General features: G+C 30.1%; 3 protein-coding genes across 4 annotated transcripts; 2 read left to right on the top strand and 1 right to left on the bottom strand.

Annotated features, from left to right (window-relative positions):
• LOC109347264 (glycine-rich RNA-binding protein 3, mitochondrial-like) lies at nt 3871-6672 on the top strand. Its single transcript, XM_019586978.1, has 6 exons — nt 3871-4056; nt 4215-4255; nt 4352-4515; nt 4638-4737; nt 4941-5110; nt 5946-6672. The coding sequence occupies exons 1-6, from the start codon at nt 3899-3901 to the stop codon at nt 6483-6485; spliced, it is 1173 nt and encodes a 390-aa protein (XP_019442523.1). The 5' UTR covers nt 3871-3898; the 3' UTR covers nt 6486-6672.
• LOC109347261 (glycine-rich RNA-binding protein 3, mitochondrial-like) lies at nt 12394-15197 on the top strand. Of its 2 annotated transcripts, XM_019586975.1 has the most exons (6): nt 12396-12581; nt 12740-12780; nt 12877-13040; nt 13163-13262; nt 13466-13635; nt 14471-15197. In XM_019586975.1, the coding sequence occupies exons 1-6, from the start codon at nt 12424-12426 to the stop codon at nt 15008-15010; spliced, it is 1173 nt and encodes a 390-aa protein (XP_019442520.1). In that variant the 5' UTR covers nt 12396-12423; the 3' UTR covers nt 15011-15197. The 2 variants fall into 2 exon arrangements, with proteins under 2 accessions (XP_019442521.1, XP_019442520.1); XM_019586976.1 differs by lacking the exon at nt 12740-12780 and having other exon boundaries at nt 12394-12581.
• LOC109347260 (alkane hydroxylase MAH1-like) lies at nt 19551-21281 on the bottom strand. Its single transcript, XM_019586974.1, has one exon. It carries the CDS (start codon nt 21220-21222, stop codon nt 19711-19713), a length of 1512 nt encoding a protein of 503 aa, XP_019442519.1. The 5' UTR covers nt 21223-21281; the 3' UTR covers nt 19551-19710.

Genomic DNA, 21599 nt, shown 5'->3' with positions numbered 1-21599 from the left:
AAAAAAATTATCATACCTAATTAAATAACCAACAAGAAATATTTCCCTACTATGAAATATCATAAATAAGTTGGAAGCATCGTCAAACAACATATGTATTATGTCTTAATTATAACAAAAGTATACATAAGTTTAAAATTTAATTAAACAACAAAAATTTTGCTATAATATAAGTTAACATATGATAAATATAACTAAAAATATTTGATTTTTCTTCTCAAAATGACATTGTTTTAGTTATTTATTTAACAAATATTTTTGATTGACCCGGTTGGTCCAACCATTTGAGTCAATGGCTTTAGGTTTAAACTGACTGAATTTACCAAGTCAATTTGATTTTGATGCAAAATCAGTTAGATAAGAGGCTCGAATTGATAAGATGTTCAATTGACAATTGAATTGGTCAAATTAGTCACTTCGAACCAAGTTTTATAACAATGCTAAAAAGTACACCTACATTGGTTATTAATTTACCCCTTTTTCGGGGTGGTTGCCAATTCCATGTTTTTTCTTTTGAAATGATATTTTCTAAAAAGTACACCTAAGATTTTTTTTCTCCATGATACTTGCTTTATTTTAGGCATCAAGTTTATGATTATTTTATTTAATGACATGTCGATTATTTGTTCGTCATCTTAATTTTGTTGGAATAAATTTCAACGCCGGTATAATGGTTTCAAGAATGTTCCTTTAATCAAAAACTTAGTTTTATTGAATAATTAACAATTTCATATTATCTCGGCTTTGTTGGAATAAATTCCAACGTCGATTTAATGGTGTTAATTTAGCAAATTAATACAAGTGATAATGAGTGATATTTAATTAGTTAGTGACTTTATTTATTTACTCCATTTTTTGGTTCCTTTTAATCATATCATAAAGGTCGGTCTCATTTTGTTAAATTAACCATACAATTTCTTATGAAAGGTTGGTATCTAAGAATGATAAAATGACAAAAGAATAAAGTTAGAAGTTAACTGTACCACTTCTTTCGAAGGGTTGATATAAAGAATAAATAAAACAATAAATAGTTAGTTGCAGAATTTAAATGACAGAAAATAAATGTTAGTTGCGAAAATGTAAATGACTGAAACTAAAAGTTAGTAGTTAGATCACTCATTATAACTGTGTATTTTTTCTTTTCACAAAGATACAACTTATGACTTAAATTGCACTTTGATTCAAAGTTTCTTTCTTTGTCAATAAATAAAATTTATAAGTTAACACTTTACTATTTTACATTTGCATCTCTTTCAAAATTCAATTGTAGTATATTATAGGGTTATGTCGAACCACAAGGAATTGCCTAGTAGAATATTATTATAAACATGTTATATCTATACTTCTATACTATATATAAAGCCAAAACTTGAAATAACTTCCATCATGGTGTAATTTTCATTTCCTATATTGCCCTTAACATTATTTAATTTTTACAAAAAAACTATATAATCCTAAGCAACCACCACCAATACATTAATTAACCACATATATCACCTTAAATTAAACATTATCATAAACACAAAAAAATATAATATAAAGTACACCGAACCTAACAAATACATTTTAATTAAAAAAAATGAAATATATAAAAATTGAATATGTAGTATCACACAATATTTGCTAGCAGGCATGAAGTGTCTGTACACACTAGCATTACTAATAATGTTTAAACATATTTTTGGTTGATTTTGTTTAGGAAATATTGACAAGTAAACATAAACATAAAACAATTATTATGCACAAATTTTGGAGGAGGAAATTGGTTTGGAAATATGGATTTATGTTTTATGATTTGAATATTTTATTTTTATTTACATGTCCCATTTAGAAGTTCAAAAGCACTTTAATTATAATTTTCCATATTTACTCTTATTTAATATTTTATTGCTTCTGTTTTCCAAATAGGGCTCATAAATATTAATAGATATAATACATTTTAATATTGTATAGAAAAAGTTGATTGACTAAACCGTAGATATGTTTCACAAGCTCTTTGTATATAAGATGAAATGCATCAAGTAATGTTTACATAATACATTGAATAAATTTTGTAATCATCATTAACATATGATGGCTGTTTTATTAGTGAATAAAAATGTGTTACTTTTCATGTTAGTAACAATATTTTTGACATTACAAATGATGGTTGGTGTGAAAGCAATCAACATAGGGTTGGTTCAAACAATAAAGGTGAGAATGATGAACAACATAGGACAACCACTTACAATTCATTGTAAAGACAAGAATAATGATGATGGTTTTCATACTTTACAACCAGGAGAGAGCCATGGTTTCAAGTTTGACATTGGTATAGTTGCCCCTGTCGAACTTTGGTTTTGTAGCTTTAAATGGACAGAAGCATTTCACTCCTTTGACATTTATGTTCAGAAAAGAGATAAGTGTGCTAACCGACAATGTTCTTGGAATATAAAAAAAGAAGGACCTTGTAGGGTTGGTGGAGGATGCTCTTCGTGGACTAAGTAAAATAATACTCTTGGGTAATAAAAAAATGCAACCCTTGCATATAGTATTCATGTAATAAAATGATATATGTGTTTTCCTACAACGTATTATATACAAGATAGTTCATATATGCTATCAAATAATTTGGTTGAAATTCTACCGACATTGTAATTTTTAACTTTATATTTTTATATTGTTTAAGAAACTCGAAAACAATGTATATTCAGTTATTTGGCTTAATTAGGCAGCTATTGTTTAGAAAGATGTACTCACATTCATCTAAAATCAATTAACATTCATCTAAAATCAATTAACATTCACTTATCTCATTAGAATGCCCGAAAGTCATGTCAATATAATTGCAAGGGTTATATAGTGTAATCAAGCAAATCAATGTAATTTCTACTTTCTTAAAGATCAAACACTCAATTTAAAATAAAAACATTCAATTTAAAAAATAGTGAAAATTAAAGACCCAAGTTTGATACCCGAAAATGAGAATAATAACTTGATATTTCAAATTCTATAATGCAAGCCAAATTAGCTATTCTTAGTATTGATTTTAGGGACATTAGTCTTGTCATCAAGATATTAAATCAAGGTTACAAACTATGACCTCAAAAACCACTATTTAAAACCTTGTCGCCCCAAATTGGGATTCTTTTATATTTTTTTAGGATTGAATGTGTCACAATTTTTTTAGGGTCATATGTGAAATGAATTGTTTGGATGTTGTTTAAGCCTTGAATAATATGAGTTATGTTCATCTTCATTAATATGTTTATCAGATCATGGACGTATGGGAAATCATTCATCAAAATTGGGAACTGGTAATCTCTCATATTCTTCATAATCAGAATCAAGTAGCAGATAGACTGACGGCCTTGACGTTAGACAATAAGAATGGGGAATCCATAATTTATGACTCTCCACCTATACAAATTCTAGATGTTCTTCCTCTAGATTGTAGAGGCTTGTGCTAGTTTTTTTTTTCTTTATCTTTGTTTTTAGTTTTCACCATGTACCAAAAAAAAATCACATTTTCAAATTCCATTTAGTTTTCTATACTTCAAGTATATATACTAAATAATTTTTCAAATATTCTAATTCTAATATTATTATTTTTTATAATTATTTCTCAATTGATTCTAACTACTATTTAGTCTTTAGATAAAGAATTACATGGAGAAGAAAGTAATTTTATTAGCATAATTTTAGAATATTCTATTTTTACCACCATTATATATTAGCAAAAGAGGCCCAATACCCAAACCATGTGGCCCATGGGCCTACAATCTAAATATTTGCAATAAAACAATGAAAGGTGTTATTATATATATATATATATATATATATGTAACTAGGGTTTGTTTGTTTTGGTGTATTCAGTTTTGTGTCTTATTATTATTTTTTGTAAAATCGTAAAGAAGCAATGGACTCACATGGTGAAGAACAAAACGACGCCGTTATACCATATTCTCACAGAGAAGAGGATGAAGAAGAAGAAGAAGAAGAAGATGAACAACTACATCAACATCAACATCAACCTCACAATTCTCACCCCCTTACTGGTGATGGTGCTAGTCCTGGGTAACTTTCCCTTTTTTTCATAATCAGATTCTCACTTAGATGTTCTATAAAACAAGATTCCTTAGTTACATCTTATTATTTAGATTTGATAGTTAGATTCTAATGTTGTAAGATTTGTTAGTTAGATGCTAATATTGTTAGATTCCCATAATTTGCAGAAAGATATTTATAGGTGGTTTAGCGAGAGAAACTACCATTGGTTAGTACTTAGTGCTTTAATTATACTTATTACAATTACTTTCTGCATTTCTAGATTTTTTCATTGCTTCCTTTCTTACGTGGTCTTTCTATGCAGCCCAATTTATCAAACACTTTTGTAAATATGGTGAGATTACTGATTCTGTCATCATGAAGGACCGTAAAACCGGCCAGCCTCGTGGATTTGGGTTTATAACATATGCAGATCCCTCAGTCGTTGATAAAGTCATTGAGGACACTCATGTCATCAATGGCAAACAAGTAAGTTTTGCATTAATCAAGTTTTTTTTTAATCTAGAATATTAATCTTGCGTTTTGTTTTAGTTGTAGTGTTTGGTGAATCAATGTTTTACTGGATCTTATGGTTTTGGAATCGTGTTTAGGTTGAAATTAAGCGCACGATACCAAGGGGAGCCGGTGGTTCTAAGGATTTTAGGACAAAGAAAATTTTCGTAGGTGGGATTCCTTCAACTGTGACTGAAGGTAGGTTGACTCTTTAGTGGCCTAATATAGTAGAAGTAGAACACCTTGAGAGAGTGAAGTATAAAATGAATGATAAAATAGGTTCGTGACATGGTCACATATATGACAATTATCTGAAGAAACATGTTAATCATGGAATAGCTCCACGGCATGGTTCCTTTCTTTAAGTGATATAAATTTTAATTAGAGATGCATTTTTGCAGATGAACTAAGAGACTTCTTTAGCCGCTATGGAGAAGTCAAGGATCACCAAATAATGCGTGACCACTCCACCAATCGTTCTCGTGGTTTTGGGTTTATCACCTTTGATGCTGAGGAAGCTGTTGATGATCTTCTGTCTTTGGGGAACAAGATTGAGTTTTCTGGAGCTCAGGTGAGGAATCTTTGATTCAATTCATTGAATGCATTTGCATCTTTTGGGCCTGTTTTTAATTGTACATTAAGCACATTCATTCATTGAATACATTCATTTTACGTAGCAGACAATACATGAAATAGGGATGTAAAGGGGCATTTGACAAGTCTTTTGGGTTAGTTTTACATAATTTAACAATATTAGTGTTTGTTGAAATGGTGAGCCTTGACACAATGATAAGGTGCTTTGTGACCGGGAGGTCACTAGTTTATGTAACAAATCAACTCGACTATAAGTTTAGGTTTTATTTGGAGGCTCATTGATGAATGGCTGTTGTGTTTGTCTCCAAAGTTGTAATGATTTAACTTCATGGAATAATTTACTGTCAATAATTAAGGCTGTGTTTTCTTAACTTTCTACCTAATTCAATGCTTTAGTTGCTATCTCTTCCTTTGTACAAATAAATGCATCTTTGTGTTTTACTGTGATTAGTGATTACTACTTTGAGTAATAGAGTGGGGTTTCCTTAGAGACTAGTAAGGTTTGCATTGTTTTTTGGATAGGAATTAACGAATCCTCACATTTTATAAGGGATACTTTCAACATTTATTTTGAATAGTATGCAGACACTTTCTGCTCGGGTGGTGGGGTATCGGGAGATTGAGTTTGGTTTTTTCTGATGCATGATCCATCTGCATGCGTTTTGTTGCCTTGTGTAGTGCATTAGCTTGATCTATCAACCTCAAAGGGATATTTCTTTGTTTTAACTGTTTGAACTAACTTGGTGGGAGATAAAGATACTTCTTATGAAATGAATTTATCAATTAAGGAACATATTATCTTTCATTTGTAGGTGGAAATCAAGAAGGCAGAACCAAAGAAGCCAAACCCACCGCCTCAATCATCCAAGCGTTACAATGAGTCCAGGTCTTCGTATGGTGGCGGTGGAGGCGGATATGGAGGAGATGCTTATGAAGGATTTGGTGGTGGCTTTGGTGTTGGGGGTTACAGGTCCGGTGCTGGTGCCTATGGTGGTCGGGGTGCTGCTGCATATGGTGGCTATGGAAGCGAATTTGGAGGCTACGGTGGCTATGCTGGTGCGATGGGCCCCTATAGAGATCCTTCCCTTGGATATGCCAGTCGTTATGGTGGAGGCTTTAGCAGAGGCTATGGAGGTGAATTTGGTGGGTATGGTGGACCTAGTGATAGTTATGGCGCGTATGGTGGTGCTGCCAGTGGTGGTGGTGGTGGTTCTTCTGGCGCTGGTGCCTATCAAAGTGGTTATGATGCTGCCGGCTTAGGTGGTGGATATGGAGGAGGGGCTAGTGGAGGCTCCTTTTATGGAAGTAGGGGAGGTTACAGTGCTGGTCGATATCATCCTTATGGAAGATAGAGAATTGCTTGTAAACCAAGCAAGCTATTTTAGACTAGGACTATGATATGTCTAACATTAAATCAAGTTTGTAGTTTGCCTTTTGGTTACATATCATAAACTTCATTTTTGGAGAAAATTTAAGGATACTTTTATGATTCAGCAGAATTTGTTTGAATGGTTTAGAGGACCAAACAAATTTTCTCTTGGCCCATTGTTGAATTTGTGCAAGAGCTGCAAATTATTCATACTTGTAAGTTTGTTTCTGCTGTCTTTATATTTATTTTGATTTGATTTAGTCCTTCAGACTTATTTTGTTTCTTCATGAAAAGATGGATAATGGTTCAAGTTATTGTTAATTAATAAGTTAATGTCATCATATTTTTACATGTGATCATAATCAATTCTATATAAACTTCATTTTATTGGTCATGTTATACTCTATCTACCAAACCAACCTAGTTTATTTAACCATTTATTGAGTTAAATATTATATCAGTGTTACCCAAACCCAAAAAAAGTGTTCACCTTAAAACATCCTTAGGAATAGAATACCCCCATACCTGCATTTAATCATTTAGACAAACAAAACCATTAGATTGTTCTTCTAATGAGGTAACTCACCAATGACCCATTATATTTTCCATAAGTAAATTGTTTGCCGTCAATATTGTGTAACAATCATTGAATCTAAGTAGTAGATGACTGTAATAAATGATGAGAGAGAAATATAAATCTTAAATAACTTTTAAATTTTACTTATTTGATCTATTGAATCTAAGAAAATAAATGGCTGAGATCGAGTGTAATTAATGTAACTTAATTTTAGTGTACATGAATCTCTCCTCATATATATATAGAAAAGAATAACAAGTCCAAGTAGTGGGTCTACTTTTAAATACTATAAATAGATTTAGATGGAAAACATTACTTCTCTAATTTAGAAACAAAATTAAAAATGTTCCGTCAAACTTCATTCTTTGCTGTTACGTCATAATTTTGAAGTTGGATTCTCACTATTTTTGGCTCATCACTTTTGCATTAGTGCTTTCCTTTAATCTTCCATCTTTTATATTTCCTTATTTGTCTGTTCTTTGTGTGCTAAATTAAATAAACTTTTTGAAAGTTGTGTGTTCTTATTTGAATGTCTGGTTATTATTCCCAACAAATATTACTCATTATTTAATTTATATGTGAAAAACATAAAAAAAGAATATGATTTAGAATACCATTTAATTATGAGGATGAATAATTAAATAATTTAGGATAGGACATAAAAAACTTGGTAATAGCATTTTGCAATTTTGTTTTGTTGGATGAAAGGTATGTTCTACCTTATGATAGATGTGAAATCTAAGTGGCTGAGTAAGGACCATTCACAACAAAGATCATGTGACAAGTAACGTGTATTTATGGATCGGCTAAGCAACAACACGGAGAAAAGAGGTAACAACCCCAAAACCCTAAAAATATATAATACTTTCTCTTCAATCTTTATTCATGCCACCCATACTATTGACGCTAGAAACATCTATCATCTTATCTATTTTTATATTTTCCGAACTAATAGTATTTATCATACTTAATTAATACTAAGGAGTGGATTTAGTGGTTAGAAAAAATATATGTTAAATCCTGATAAATAACACTCACTTGGAAGGGTATGGCTAATTGTTTCCTAATAATATAAAAAGAGGTCAACTCAGTGTGGTTATTAACTTCTATATAAAAAATATATATAAAAAATTCAACAATTTCATTAACATTAATATTTATTTTAGATTTAAGCAATTCAATGTTTATGTAGTTCTTAATAACGAAATCTTAAAAAAAAATTGTAATAAATTTATCTAATGTAAGATGTTGTTGAACAAAAAAAACAATAATTAGACTAAAAAATAGTGTTATTAAATTCTGGTCGGTCAATGACTCGATGAGGACACTTAGTGAATGAGTCATTGTTAGACCAGTGGGTCAATGGTTGGATTGACTCTATTTATGTTAACAAATCTAAAAAGAAATATTAGTTAACATTATATAATAAATTTATATTTCAAATTTAAAAAAATTATCATACCTAATTAAATAACCAACAAGAAATATTTCCCTACTATGAAATATCATAAATAAGTTGGAAGCATCGTCAAACAACATATGTATTATGTCTTAATTATAACAAAAGTATACATAAGTTTAAAATTTAATTAAACAACAAAAATTTTGCTATAATATAAGTTAACATATGATAAATATAACTAAAAATATTTGATTTTTCTTCTCAAAATGACATTGTTTTAGTTATTTATTTAACAAATATTTTTGATTGACCCGGTTGGTCCAACCATTTGAGTCAATGGCTTTAGGTTTAAACTGACTGAATTTACCAAGTCAATTTGATTTTGATGCAAAATCAGTTAGATAAGAGGCTCGAATTGATAAGATGTTCAATTGACAATTGAATTGGTCAAATTAGTCACTTCGAACCAAGTTTTATAACAATGCTAAAAAGTACACCTACATTGGTTATTAATTTACCCCTTTTTCGGGGTGGTTGCCAATTCCATGTTTTTTCTTTTGAAATGATATTTTCTAAAAAGTACACCTAAGATTTTTTTTCTCCATGATACTTGCTTTATTTTAGGCATCAAGTTTATGATTATTTTATTTAATGACATGTCGATTATTTGTTCGTCATCTTAATTTTGTTGGAATAAATTTCAACGCCGGTATAATGGTTTCAAGAATGTTCCTTTAATCAAAAACTTAGTTTTATTGAATAATTAACAATTTCATATTATCTCGGCTTTGTTGGAATAAATTCCAACGTCGATTTAATGGTGTTAATTTAGCAAATTAATACAAGTGATAATGAGTGATATTTAATTAGTTAGTGACTTTATTTATTTACTCCATTTTTTGGTTCCTTTTAATCATATCATAAAGGTCGGTCTCATTTTGTTAAATTAACCATACAATTTCTTATGAAAGGTTGGTATCTAAGAATGATAAAATGACAAAAGAATAAAGTTAGAAGTTAACTGTACCACTTCTTTCGAAGGGTTGATATAAAGAATAAATAAAACAATAAATAGTTAGTTGCAGAATTTAAATGACAGAAAATAAATGTTAGTTGCGAAAATGTAAATGACTGAAACTAAAAGTTAGTAGTTAGATCACTCATTATAACTGTGTATTTTTTCTTTTCACAAAGATACAACTTATGACTTAAATTGCACTTTGATTCAAAGTTTCTTTCTTTGTCAATAAATAAAATTTATAAGTTAACACTTTACTATTTTACATTTGCATCTCTTTCAAAATTCAATTGTAGTATATTATAGGGTTATGTCGAACCACAAGGAATTGCCTAGTAGAATATTATTATAAACATGTTATATCTATACTTCTATACTATATATAAAGCCAAAACTTGAAATAACTTCCATCATGGTGTAATTTTCATTTCCTATATTGCCCTTAACATTATTTAATTTTTACAAAAAAACTATATAATCCTAAGCAACCACCACCAATACATTAATTAACCACATATATCACCTTAAATTAAACATTATCATAAACACAAAAAAATATAATATAAAGTACACCGAACCTAACAAATACATTTTAATTAAAAAAAATGAAATATATAAAAATTGAATATGTAGTATCACACAATATTTGCTAGCAGGCATGAAGTGTCTGTACACACTAGCATTACTAATAATGTTTAAACATATTTTTGGTTGATTTTGTTTAGGAAATATTGACAAGTAAACATAAACATAAAACAATTATTATGCACAAATTTTGGAGGAGGAAATTGGTTTGGAAATATGGATTTATGTTTTATGATTTGAATATTTTATTTTTATTTACATGTCCCATTTAGAAGTTCAAAAGCACTTTAATTATAATTTTCCATATTTACTCTTATTTAATATTTTATTGCTTCTGTTTTCCAAATAGGGCTCATAAATATTAATAGATATAATACATTTTAATATTGTATAGAAAAAGTTGATTGACTAAACCGTAGATATGTTTCACAAGCTCTTTGTATATAAGATGAAATGCATCAAGTAATGTTTACATAATACATTGAATAAATTTTGTAATCATCATTAACATATGATGGCTGTTTTATTAGTGAATAAAAATGTGTTACTTTTCATGTTAGTAACAATATTTTTGACATTACAAATGATGGTTGGTGTGAAAGCAATCAACATAGGGTTGGTTCAAACAATAAAGGTGAGAATGATGAACAACATAGGACAACCACTTACAATTCATTGTAAAGACAAGAATAATGATGATGGTTTTCATACTTTACAACCAGGAGAGAGCCATGGTTTCAAGTTTGACATTGGTATAGTTGCCCCTGTCGAACTTTGGTTTTGTAGCTTTAAATGGACAGAAGCATTTCACTCCTTTGACATTTATGTTCAGAAAAGAGATAAGTGTGCTAACCGACAATGTTCTTGGAATATAAAAAAAGAAGGACCTTGTAGGGTTGGTGGAGGATGCTCTTCGTGGACTAAGTAAAATAATACTCTTGGGTAATAAAAAAATGCAACCCTTGCATATAGTATTCATGTAATAAAATGATATATGTGTTTTCCTACAACGTATTATATACAAGATAGTTCATATATGCTATCAAATAATTTGGTTGAAATTCTACCGACATTGTAATTTTTAACTTTATATTTTTATATTGTTTAAGAAACTCGAAAACAATGTATATTCAGTTATTTGGCTTAATTAGGCAGCTATTGTTTAGAAAGATGTACTCACATTCATCTAAAATCAATTAACATTCATCTAAAATCAATTAACATTCACTTATCTCATTAGAATGCCCGAAAGTCATGTCAATATAATTGCAAGGGTTATATAGTGTAATCAAGCAAATCAATGTAATTTCTACTTTCTTAAAGATCAAACACTCAATTTAAAATAAAAACATTCAATTTAAAAAATAGTGAAAATTAAAGACCCAAGTTTGATACCCGAAAATGAGAATAATAACTTGATATTTCAAATTCTATAATGCAAGCCAAATTAGCTATTCTTAGTATTGATTTTAGGGACATTAGTCTTGTCATCAAGATATTAAATCAAGGTTACAAACTATGACCTCAAAAACCACTATTTAAAACCTTGTCGCCCCAAATTGGGATTCTTTTATATTTTTTTAGGATTGAATGTGTCACAATTTTTTTAGGGTCATATGTGAAATGAATTGTTTGGATGTTGTTTAAGCCTTGAATAATATGAGTTATGTTCATCTTCATTAATATGTTTATCAGATCATGGACGTATGGGAAATCATTCATCAAAATTGGGAACTGGTAATCTCTCATATTCTTCATAATCAGAATCAAGTAGCAGATAGACTGACGGCCTTGACGTTAGACAATAAGAATGGGGAATCCATAATTTATGACTCTCCACCTATACAAATTCTAGATGTTCTTCCTCTAGATTGTAGAGGCTTGTGCTAGTTTTTTTTTTCTTTATCTTTGTTTTTAGTTTTCACCATGTACCAAAAAAAAATCACATTTTCAAATTCCATTTAGTTTTCTATACTTCAAGTATATATACTAAATAATTTTTCAAATATTCTAATTCTAATATTATTATTTTTTATAATTATTTCTCAATTGATTCTAACTACTATTTAGTCTTTAGATAAAGAATTACATGGAGAAGAAAGTAATTTTATTAGCATAATTTTAGAATATTCTATTTTTACCACCATTATATATTAGCAAAAGAGGCCCAATACCCAAACCATGTGGCCCATGGGCCTACAATCTAAATATTTGCAATAAAACAATGAAAGGTGTTATTATATATATATATATATATATATATGTAACTAGGGTTTGTTTGTTTTGGTGTATTCAGTTTTGTGTCTTATTATTATTTTTTGTAAAATCGTAAAGAAGCAATGGACTCACATGGTGAAGAACAAAACGACGCCGTTATACCATATTCTCACAGAGAAGAGGATGAAGAAGAAGAAGAAGAAGAAGATGAACAACTACATCAACATCAACATCAACCTCACAATTCTCACCCCCTTACTGGTGATGGTGCTAGTCCTGGGTAACTTTCCCTTTTTTTCATAATCAGATTCTCACTTAGATGTTCTATAAAACAAGATTCCTTAGTTACATCTTATTATTTAGATTTGATAGTTAGATTCTAATGTTGTAAGATTTGTTAGTTAGATGCTAATATTGTTAGATTCCCATAATTTGCAGAAAGATATTTATAGGTGGTTTAGCGAGAGAAACTACCATTGGTTAGTACTTAGTGCTTTAATTATACTTATTACAATTACTTTCTGCATTTCTAGATTTTTTCATTGCTTCCTTTCTTACGTGGTCTTTCTATGCAGCCCAATTTATCAAACACTTTTGTAAATATGGTGAGATTACTGATTCTGTCATCATGAAGGACCGTAAAACCGGCCAGCCTCGTGGATTTGGGTTTATAACATATGCAGATCCCTCAGTCGTTGATAAAGTCATTGAGGACACTCATGTCATCAATGGCAAACAAGTAAGTTTTGCATTAATCAAGTTTTTTTTTAATCTAGAATATTAATCTTGCGTTTTGTTTTAGTTGTAGTGTTTGGTGAATCAATGTTTTACTGGATCTTATGGTTTTGGAATCGTGTTTAGGTTGAAATTAAGCGCACGATACCAAGGGGAGCCGGTGGTTCTAAGGATTTTAGGACAAAGAAAATTTTCGTAGGTGGGATTCCTTCAACTGTGACTGAAGGTAGGTTGACTCTTTAGTGGCCTAATATAGTAGAAGTAGAACACCTTGAGAGAGTGAAGTATAAAATGAATGATAAAATAGGTTCGTGACATGGTCACATATATGACAATTATCTGAAGAAACATGTTAATCATGGAATAGCTCCACGGCATGGTTCCTTTCTTTAAGTGATATAAATTTTAATTAGAGATGCATTTTTGCAGATGAACTAAGAGACTTCTTTAGCCGCTATGGAGAAGTCAAGGATCACCAAATAATGCGTGACCACTCCACCAATCGTTCTCGTGGTTTTGGGTTTATCACCTTTGATGCTGAGGAAGCTGTTGATGATCTTCTGTCTTTGGGGAACAAGATTGAGTTTTCTGGAGCTCAGGTGAGGAATCTTTGATTCAATTCATTGAATGCATTTGCATCTTTTGGGCCTGTTTTTAATTGTACATTAAGCACATTCATTCATTGAATACATTCATTTTACGTAGCAGACAATACATGAAATAGGGATGTAAAGGGGCATTTGACAAGTCTTTTGGGTTAGTTTTACATAATTTAACAATATTAGTGTTTGTTGAAATGGTGAGCCTTGACACAATGATAAGGTGCTTTGTGACCGGGAGGTCACTAGTTTATGTAACAAATCAACTCGACTATAAGTTTAGGTTTTATTTGGAGGCTCATTGATGAATGGCTGTTGTGTTTGTCTCCAAAGTTGTAATGATTTAACTTCATGGAATAATTTACTGTCAATAATTAAGGCTGTGTTTTCTTAACTTTCTACCTAATTCAATGCTTTAGTTGCTATCTCTTCCTTTGTACAAATAAATGCATCTTTGTGTTTTACTGTGATTAGTGATTACTACTTTGAGTAATAGAGTGGGGTTTCCTTAGAGACTAGTAAGGTTTGCATTGTTTTTTGGATAGGAATTAACGAATCCTCACATTTTATAAGGGATACTTTCAACATTTATTTTGAATAGTATGCAGACACTTTCTGCTCGGGTGGTGGGGTATCGGGAGATTGAGTTTGGTTTTTTCTGATGCATGATCCATCTGCATGCGTTTTGTTGCCTTGTGTAGTGCATTAGCTTGATCTATCAACCTCAAAGGGATATTTCTTTGTTTTAACTGTTTGAACTAACTTGGTGGGAGATAAAGATACTTCTTATGAAATGAATTTATCAATTAAGGAACATATTATCTTTCATTTGTAGGTGGAAATCAAGAAGGCAGAACCAAAGAAGCCAAACCCACCGCCTCAATCATCCAAGCGTTACAATGAGTCCAGGTCTTCGTATGGTGGCGGTGGAGGCGGATATGGAGGAGATGCTTATGAAGGATTTGGTGGTGGCTTTGGTGTTGGGGGTTACAGGTCCGGTGCTGGTGCCTATGGTGGTCGGGGTGCTGCTGCATATGGTGGCTATGGAAGCGAATTTGGAGGCTACGGTGGCTATGCTGGTGCGATGGGCCCCTATAGAGATCCTTCCCTTGGATATGCCAGTCGTTATGGTGGAGGCTTTAGCAGAGGCTATGGAGGTGAATTTGGTGGGTATGGTGGACCTAGTGATAGTTATGGCGCGTATGGTGGTGCTGCCAGTGGTGGTGGTGGTGGTTCTTCTGGCGCTGGTGCCTATCAAAGTGGTTATGATGCTGCCGGCTTAGGTGGTGGATATGGAGGAGGGGCTAGTGGAGGCTCCTTTTATGGAAGTAGGGGAGGTTACAGTGCTGGTCGATATCATCCTTATGGAAGATAGAGAATTGCTTGTAAACCAAGCAAGCTATTTTAGACTAGGACTATGATATGTCTAACATTAAATCAAGTTTGTAGTTTGCCTTTTGGTTACATATCATAAACTTCATTTTTGGAGAAAATTTAAGGATACTTTTATGATTCAGCAGAATTTGTTTGAATGGTTTAGAGGACCAAACAAATTTTCTCTTGGCCCATTGTTGAATTTGTGCAAGAGCTGCAAATTATTCATACTTGTAAGTTTGTTTCTGCTGTCTTTATATTTATTTTGATTTGATTTAGTCCTTCAGACTTATTTTGTTTCTTCATGAAAAGATGGATAATGGTTCAAGTTATTGTTAATTAATAAGTTAATGTCATCATATTTTTACATGTGATCATAATCAATTCTATATAAACTTCATTTTATTGGTCATGTTATACTCTATCTACCAAACCAACCTAGTTTATTTAACCATTTATTGAGTTAAATATTATATCAGTGTTACCCAAACCCAAAAAAAGTGTTCACCTTAAAACATCCTTAGGAATAGAATACCCCCATACCTGCATTTAATCATTTAGACAAACAAAACCATTAGATTGTTCTTCTAATGAGGTAACTCACCAATGACCCATTATATTTTCCATAAGTAAATTGTTTGCCGTCAATATTGTGTAACAATCATTGAATCTAAGTAGTAGATGACTGTAATAAATGATGAGAGAGAAATATAAATCTTAAATAACTTTTAAATTTTACTTATTTGATCTATTGAATCTAAGAAAATAAATGGCTGAGATCGAGTGTAATTAATGTAACTTAATTTTAGTGTACATGAATCTCTCCTCATATATATATAGAAAAGAATAACAAGTCCAAGTAGTGGGTCTACTTTTAAATACTATAAATAGATTTAGATGGAAAACATTACTTCTCTAATTTAGAAACAAAATTAAAAATGTTCCGTCAAACTTCATTCTTTGCTGTTACGTCATAATTTTGAAGTTGGATTCTCACTATTTTTGGCTCATCACTTTTGCATTAGTGCTTTCCTTTAATCTTCCATCTTTTATATTTCCTTATTTGTCTGTTCTTTGTGTGCTAAATTAAATAAACTTTTTGAAAGTTGTGTGTTCTTATTTGAATGTCTGGTTATTATTCCCAACAAATATTACTCATTATTTAATTTATATGTGAAAAACATAAAAAAAGAATATGATTTAGAATACCATTTAATTATGAGGATGAATAATTAAATAATTTAGGATAGGACATAAAAAACTTGGTAATAGCATTTTGCAATTTTGTTTTGTTGGATGAAAGGTATGTTCTACCTTATGATAGATGTGAAATCTAAGTGGCTGAGTAAGGACCATTCACAACAAAGATCATGTGACAAGTAACGTGTATTTATGGATCGGCTACTTGTTAAATCCAAACCACAAAGTATATATCTCTCTATATATATATATATATATATATATATATATATATAAATAAGGAGAGATACATTTATACCCATTACATTAATTATACTTAATCTCAACCATTGATTTTTTTAAATCATACGGACCAAATGGATGGAACTTAAATATCATCTAAGATTTCTCTTTTTCTCTCTTATCATTTATTTTACTCTCTCATTTAGTCCGTAACATTTAAGAATATCAATGGTTAAGATTGAGTATAATTAGTGTAACTTAACTTGAGTTGTAAACGGATCTTTTATACTAAAAATAAACCGGTTTTTCATGGAACCAGCTTAGAAAGTGGATTTTAAACAAGTTTTAAATCTGATTTTTAAAAAAAATCAGTTTTGGAGTTGATTTTTTCCTATCTTATGAAGTCCAAGTTTCAAATTTGGTATTCACTACAACAAAAAACTAGTTTTGAAACTACATTTTTATATCATTTTTTTGTAATCAAATTTTGAATTGGAAATTATTATCAAATCTTGAAATTCTAATTTTAAAACTGTATTTTTACTCATTAGTATAATGTCTAGCTATCAATATTGTATTTTATTGGCCAATTCAAATGAAAAACCGGATAACCTATTACCATATCAATATTGTATGACAATATATTGGACATACAATTAAACGAGTAAAAATTGGACAATTCTACTCCAAATCAGTCAAACTATACCAATTAAAGCTGATTTGTAAATGAAACATTTTATATTTTTCGAAAAAACACAATTAGGATTCAATCCTTAAAAGTTGAAGTTGTTTATAACAATAGTTTAATTGTATGTTGAAAACAATATTACTTATATTTATAAATTTATTATTTTCAAATAATAATACTTCGATTTATATTGCAATTAATAATACAAATTGAGTTATTCATCTATTACTATATTGCATAATTATCAATATTGTATTGCACTAGCCTGTTCAAATGGAAAATCTGTGAACCTAACCCTATACTATTATTGCATAACAATTAGATTGAACATGTAATTAAATTAGTTAAAATTGAAAAAGATAATCAGAATCAACCAAACTATATTAGTCAATAAAATGTAGATGAAATATTTCATATTTTTTAAAATAACCCATCTAAGATTCAAACCTTTAATATTGAAAATATTTGTAACATAATACCATTGTAATAGTGTTATTATATATTAAAAATAATAATATTTATATTTATAAATTTATTATAATGTAAGTATCTTAATGTAGTTCAATTATTCAAACACCACTAGTATCTCATTTATTAAATAAGAGTTAAAACTCTAGGGGTATATTTGTTCTCAAATAAAGGTGTGTTACTCCATGTGTTACTATTTCTGATTATTAAAATAAAAATTTAATAATTAAATATTTTTCTGATTAATCATAACTCATAACTCAATCAAAATGTCAGTGAAAAGCATAGATTCGGTTACTCATATATTAAACCACTAGTATCTCACGTAGGGATGATACTTACAAATTGGTTTTTGATGGTTTGAGATATAAAAAAATGGATAATTAAACATTGAATTTTTAATGGTAGAGACAATTCAAATCTAGTTTGGAATAGCAAAAACCAGATTTATTGAACACTCATAAGACTGGCAAACATCAATTCATACGTGCAGGATGTCTACATTTAGTATCATTCCATATGTTATGATATTATGATTAGTCAAGAAATCACTTAAAATTTTAATTTTAATTTAATTATATTTTTTCCAATTAATTACAAGGTCTTAACATATAAAATAACATTAAATATGATACAACATATGTGCATCCTCAATAACCAATAATGCATGGGTGGTCCATTAATAATTTAAGAAAGATAAACTCTTTTATCTTGCACAAGGGACTGTGGTCACCATTCTCAATATTTTAATGCAACTTGAGAATGAGAACCAACAAAGTTTGGTTGTTTTTGCCCACCTACAATAATGGATCAAATACTAAGTCATAGATATAAATATATAAATATTTATATATAATTAATATCCCATCTACAACTTATTTATATTATTTTTAGAAAGTCAATAATAATTAAATATGAATTATAAATTATACAATGATATTATCTTCACTATCAGTAAATACATTTTAATTTTTTTTATGTGGAGTTATGCACCGTTCAGTTAGGTCAATTGTTGAAATTATATAAAATGAGAACATCCAGATTCAGGTATATATAGCTACACAATTTGTACAACATGTCAAAAAATTAAAGTTTGGTTTATGATCTCTCCCCTTCTTATTTATTTCTCTCATTTAATGGTCACAACTTATTTAATGAAAAGGACTTGAACTCAACAACTATTCCAATAATTTTTTTATACTTACTATTATTTTTATTTTGTTTATAAACTTTTAGTGCTATTATTCTAGAAAGTGATTGTTTTGATGTAATCTAAATGGTTACTAAGAAAATTTAGATTTGCCTTCACTACCTGGGACAAGTTTCAAAAAATCTTCGACTTGTTTAACAAGAACTGGGAAGTGCGTGTATATCTTCAAAGAGACAAATATGTTGGCTAATTGAATGAGGATCACTTGTTCCAAAAAGTTCTCGTCTTATGTCCCAAATCAATCACATTCCAACAAGTAGTATACAAAAATTATTTTATATTTTTATGATTATTCTTTTTAATTACATAACAATCTTTAATTAGATCAGGACATCATTGAGGTACTTAAAATGAGACACATTTCTAACTAATTGTTTGACTAAACTTAATTTGAATCAGAGTATATCTTCAATTTCTTGAGATACACCAGCTATGAAAACACTCAACATCGTAGACATTTCCCCCATCTTTTAGTTTTGTTTTTTTTTCTTTTCCAAAGTACAAAAAAACAACACAGCACACAAATAATTGACAACCCTTTGAATGCAATCGGTTAGAGAATTGGGAAGGAACCAAAGAGGAAAATATCTATGATAATGCCAGCAAAACACTAACACTTAAAGATGCAATGTGTTTACAGAAAAATGTTAATACTTTATATCTCATAACTCTATAGACTAATATATCTAATCATTATGGAGGAACAAATAAGAAAGTATATCTGAATATTACAATAACCATGAATAATTGAGATACTCATCATAACCAAAATAATAAACATTTTCATCCACCCCATCTTATTATGCATGCTTTTTATTATACATCATAAAGTACTGTACTAAGTATACATGGTAACATAGTTTCAACTAGCCTTGTTGCTACAATTGAAATTGAAATTCTTCCATAAAATAATTTATCTCTTTTTTATCATAACCTTGAAACCATTCTTCATAAGAAGTACAATTGAAAGGCTTGGTATAGCATGATGATCTTGTAGCAAGTGAAGACTATAGTTACTCAAAATGGAAGTTGCAACCATCTTCATTTGAATGAAGGATAAATCCTTACCTAAACAAGTTCTTGGTCCTGCATTAAAACTAAAGAATTTGTAAGATGGTACATGAATAATACTTCCTCTCTCAGAAATCCATCTTTCTGGCTTGAATTCCAAGCAATCTTTTCCCCATATGCTTTCAAATCTACCCATTGAATACAATGAGAATAATATCATTGTTTTTGGTTTAATATTATGACCACTAGGAAGAATATCACCATTAATTGCTTGCTTTCTCTCAAAAGGTATAGGAGGAAAAAGCCTCATAGCTTCACATAATGCACCATGCAAATAAACTAACTTTTTCACTTCCTCTATACCTAAAGTATCTTTGGACCCAAAGTTTTCTTTGATTTCTTCAAGAATCTTTGTTTCCACTATTGGGTTTGTTGCAACAAGCCAGAAGAACCAAGTAAGAGCTGAAGTTATGGTATCTCTTCCAGCTACAAAAAGATTAAATGCAGCATCTCTTAGAAAAATGTTGTCATGTACTCCTTCTTTCTCATCACTAATCAAAGTTGTTAGAAAATCAACATGTTCATCATCATCATCATCACTTTCTACTATTTCATTGTGTCTTTTCTTTCTTATCTCTTCTCTCTTAGACTCTATGCATGCATATATGAACTGGTCAAATACTTTGCATGATTTTGTCATGGTTTTCTCTTGCCCAATTTGAAGCCACTCCTGCAATTTCCAAACACTTTTTGGCACTGTGTGTCTGTAGAATATGGACTCTTCAGCTTCATTGAAAGCCTTCTCATATGCAACTTCTGGGAATTCAATAGAAAGACAACTAGGATCATATCCTAGAACTAAGGAACATATGTTATCAAATGTGAATCGGTTGAAAACATCTTGTAGGTCAATAACTGTTCCTTGTTGTTGTGCATGATCCAGTATTGGAAGTAAGCTATTATGCACCTTCTTGTGAATGGTTTTCTCAAGAAACAACTCAAATCTTCTTTGTCTGAACAAAGAATGGAACAAAGCCCTATTGTACTTCCATGTCTCAGAATCAGAAGTGAAAATACCATCACCAAAAGGTTGAAAAATCTCACGAAACTCAGATCCTTTAACATAATTATCAAAACTCTTGCTCATGATGTGGTGTATATTATTTGGGTCACTAGTGACCAAGTAGTTCATTTTGGTGAACCATGGTCCTAAGAACTCACCAGTGCCACCAATTTGTATCAACTTGTCAGAAATAAAATCATGAACCTGCAAAAGATTGAGAAGAACTTTTGGTAACATTCCAAGGATAGGCCAATCTATTAAGAGTGGAGTTTTGCAACATTGTTTCCTATGAAAGAAATATAGGAAACAAAAGAGTGCTACAAATAATGCTACATAGCCAACAATGGCCATTGTTAATAAACAAATCAAATTTTTGTTCTTAGATATCTTATTGCTTTCTCATTCCTCTCTCTGCAACATGTTCATATATATACACTTTAATATATTTTATTTCTTTTATTTTTTTCTCTTTTTTATGCCTACGCTATGTCTATTTAGGCCACAAAACTTATTATATTTTCTCCGTTTCGAATTATCTATTATTTTACATTATTTTTTGTTTTACTTATTTGGCAGATTAAAAAGCTTATTGTTTTTAAACTTTATATTTTGTTGACATTACCAAAAAAAGCTTTATATGTTGTGGTTATCAACATCAAATCTTTAATATATTCTCAAAATGCTGATATGATGCCTTTTCTGAATTATCTCCTTTTGGTTATTTCATA

Source organism: Lupinus angustifolius, chromosome LG05, assembly GCF_001865875.1.
Source record: "Lupinus angustifolius cultivar Tanjil chromosome LG05, LupAngTanjil_v1.0, whole genome shotgun sequence".
Lineage (NCBI taxonomy): Eukaryota > Viridiplantae > Streptophyta > Magnoliopsida > Fabales > Fabaceae > Lupinus > Lupinus angustifolius.
The sequence above is the reverse complement of the archived record's forward strand: the minus strand, read 5'-3'. Positions and strand labels throughout refer to the sequence as shown.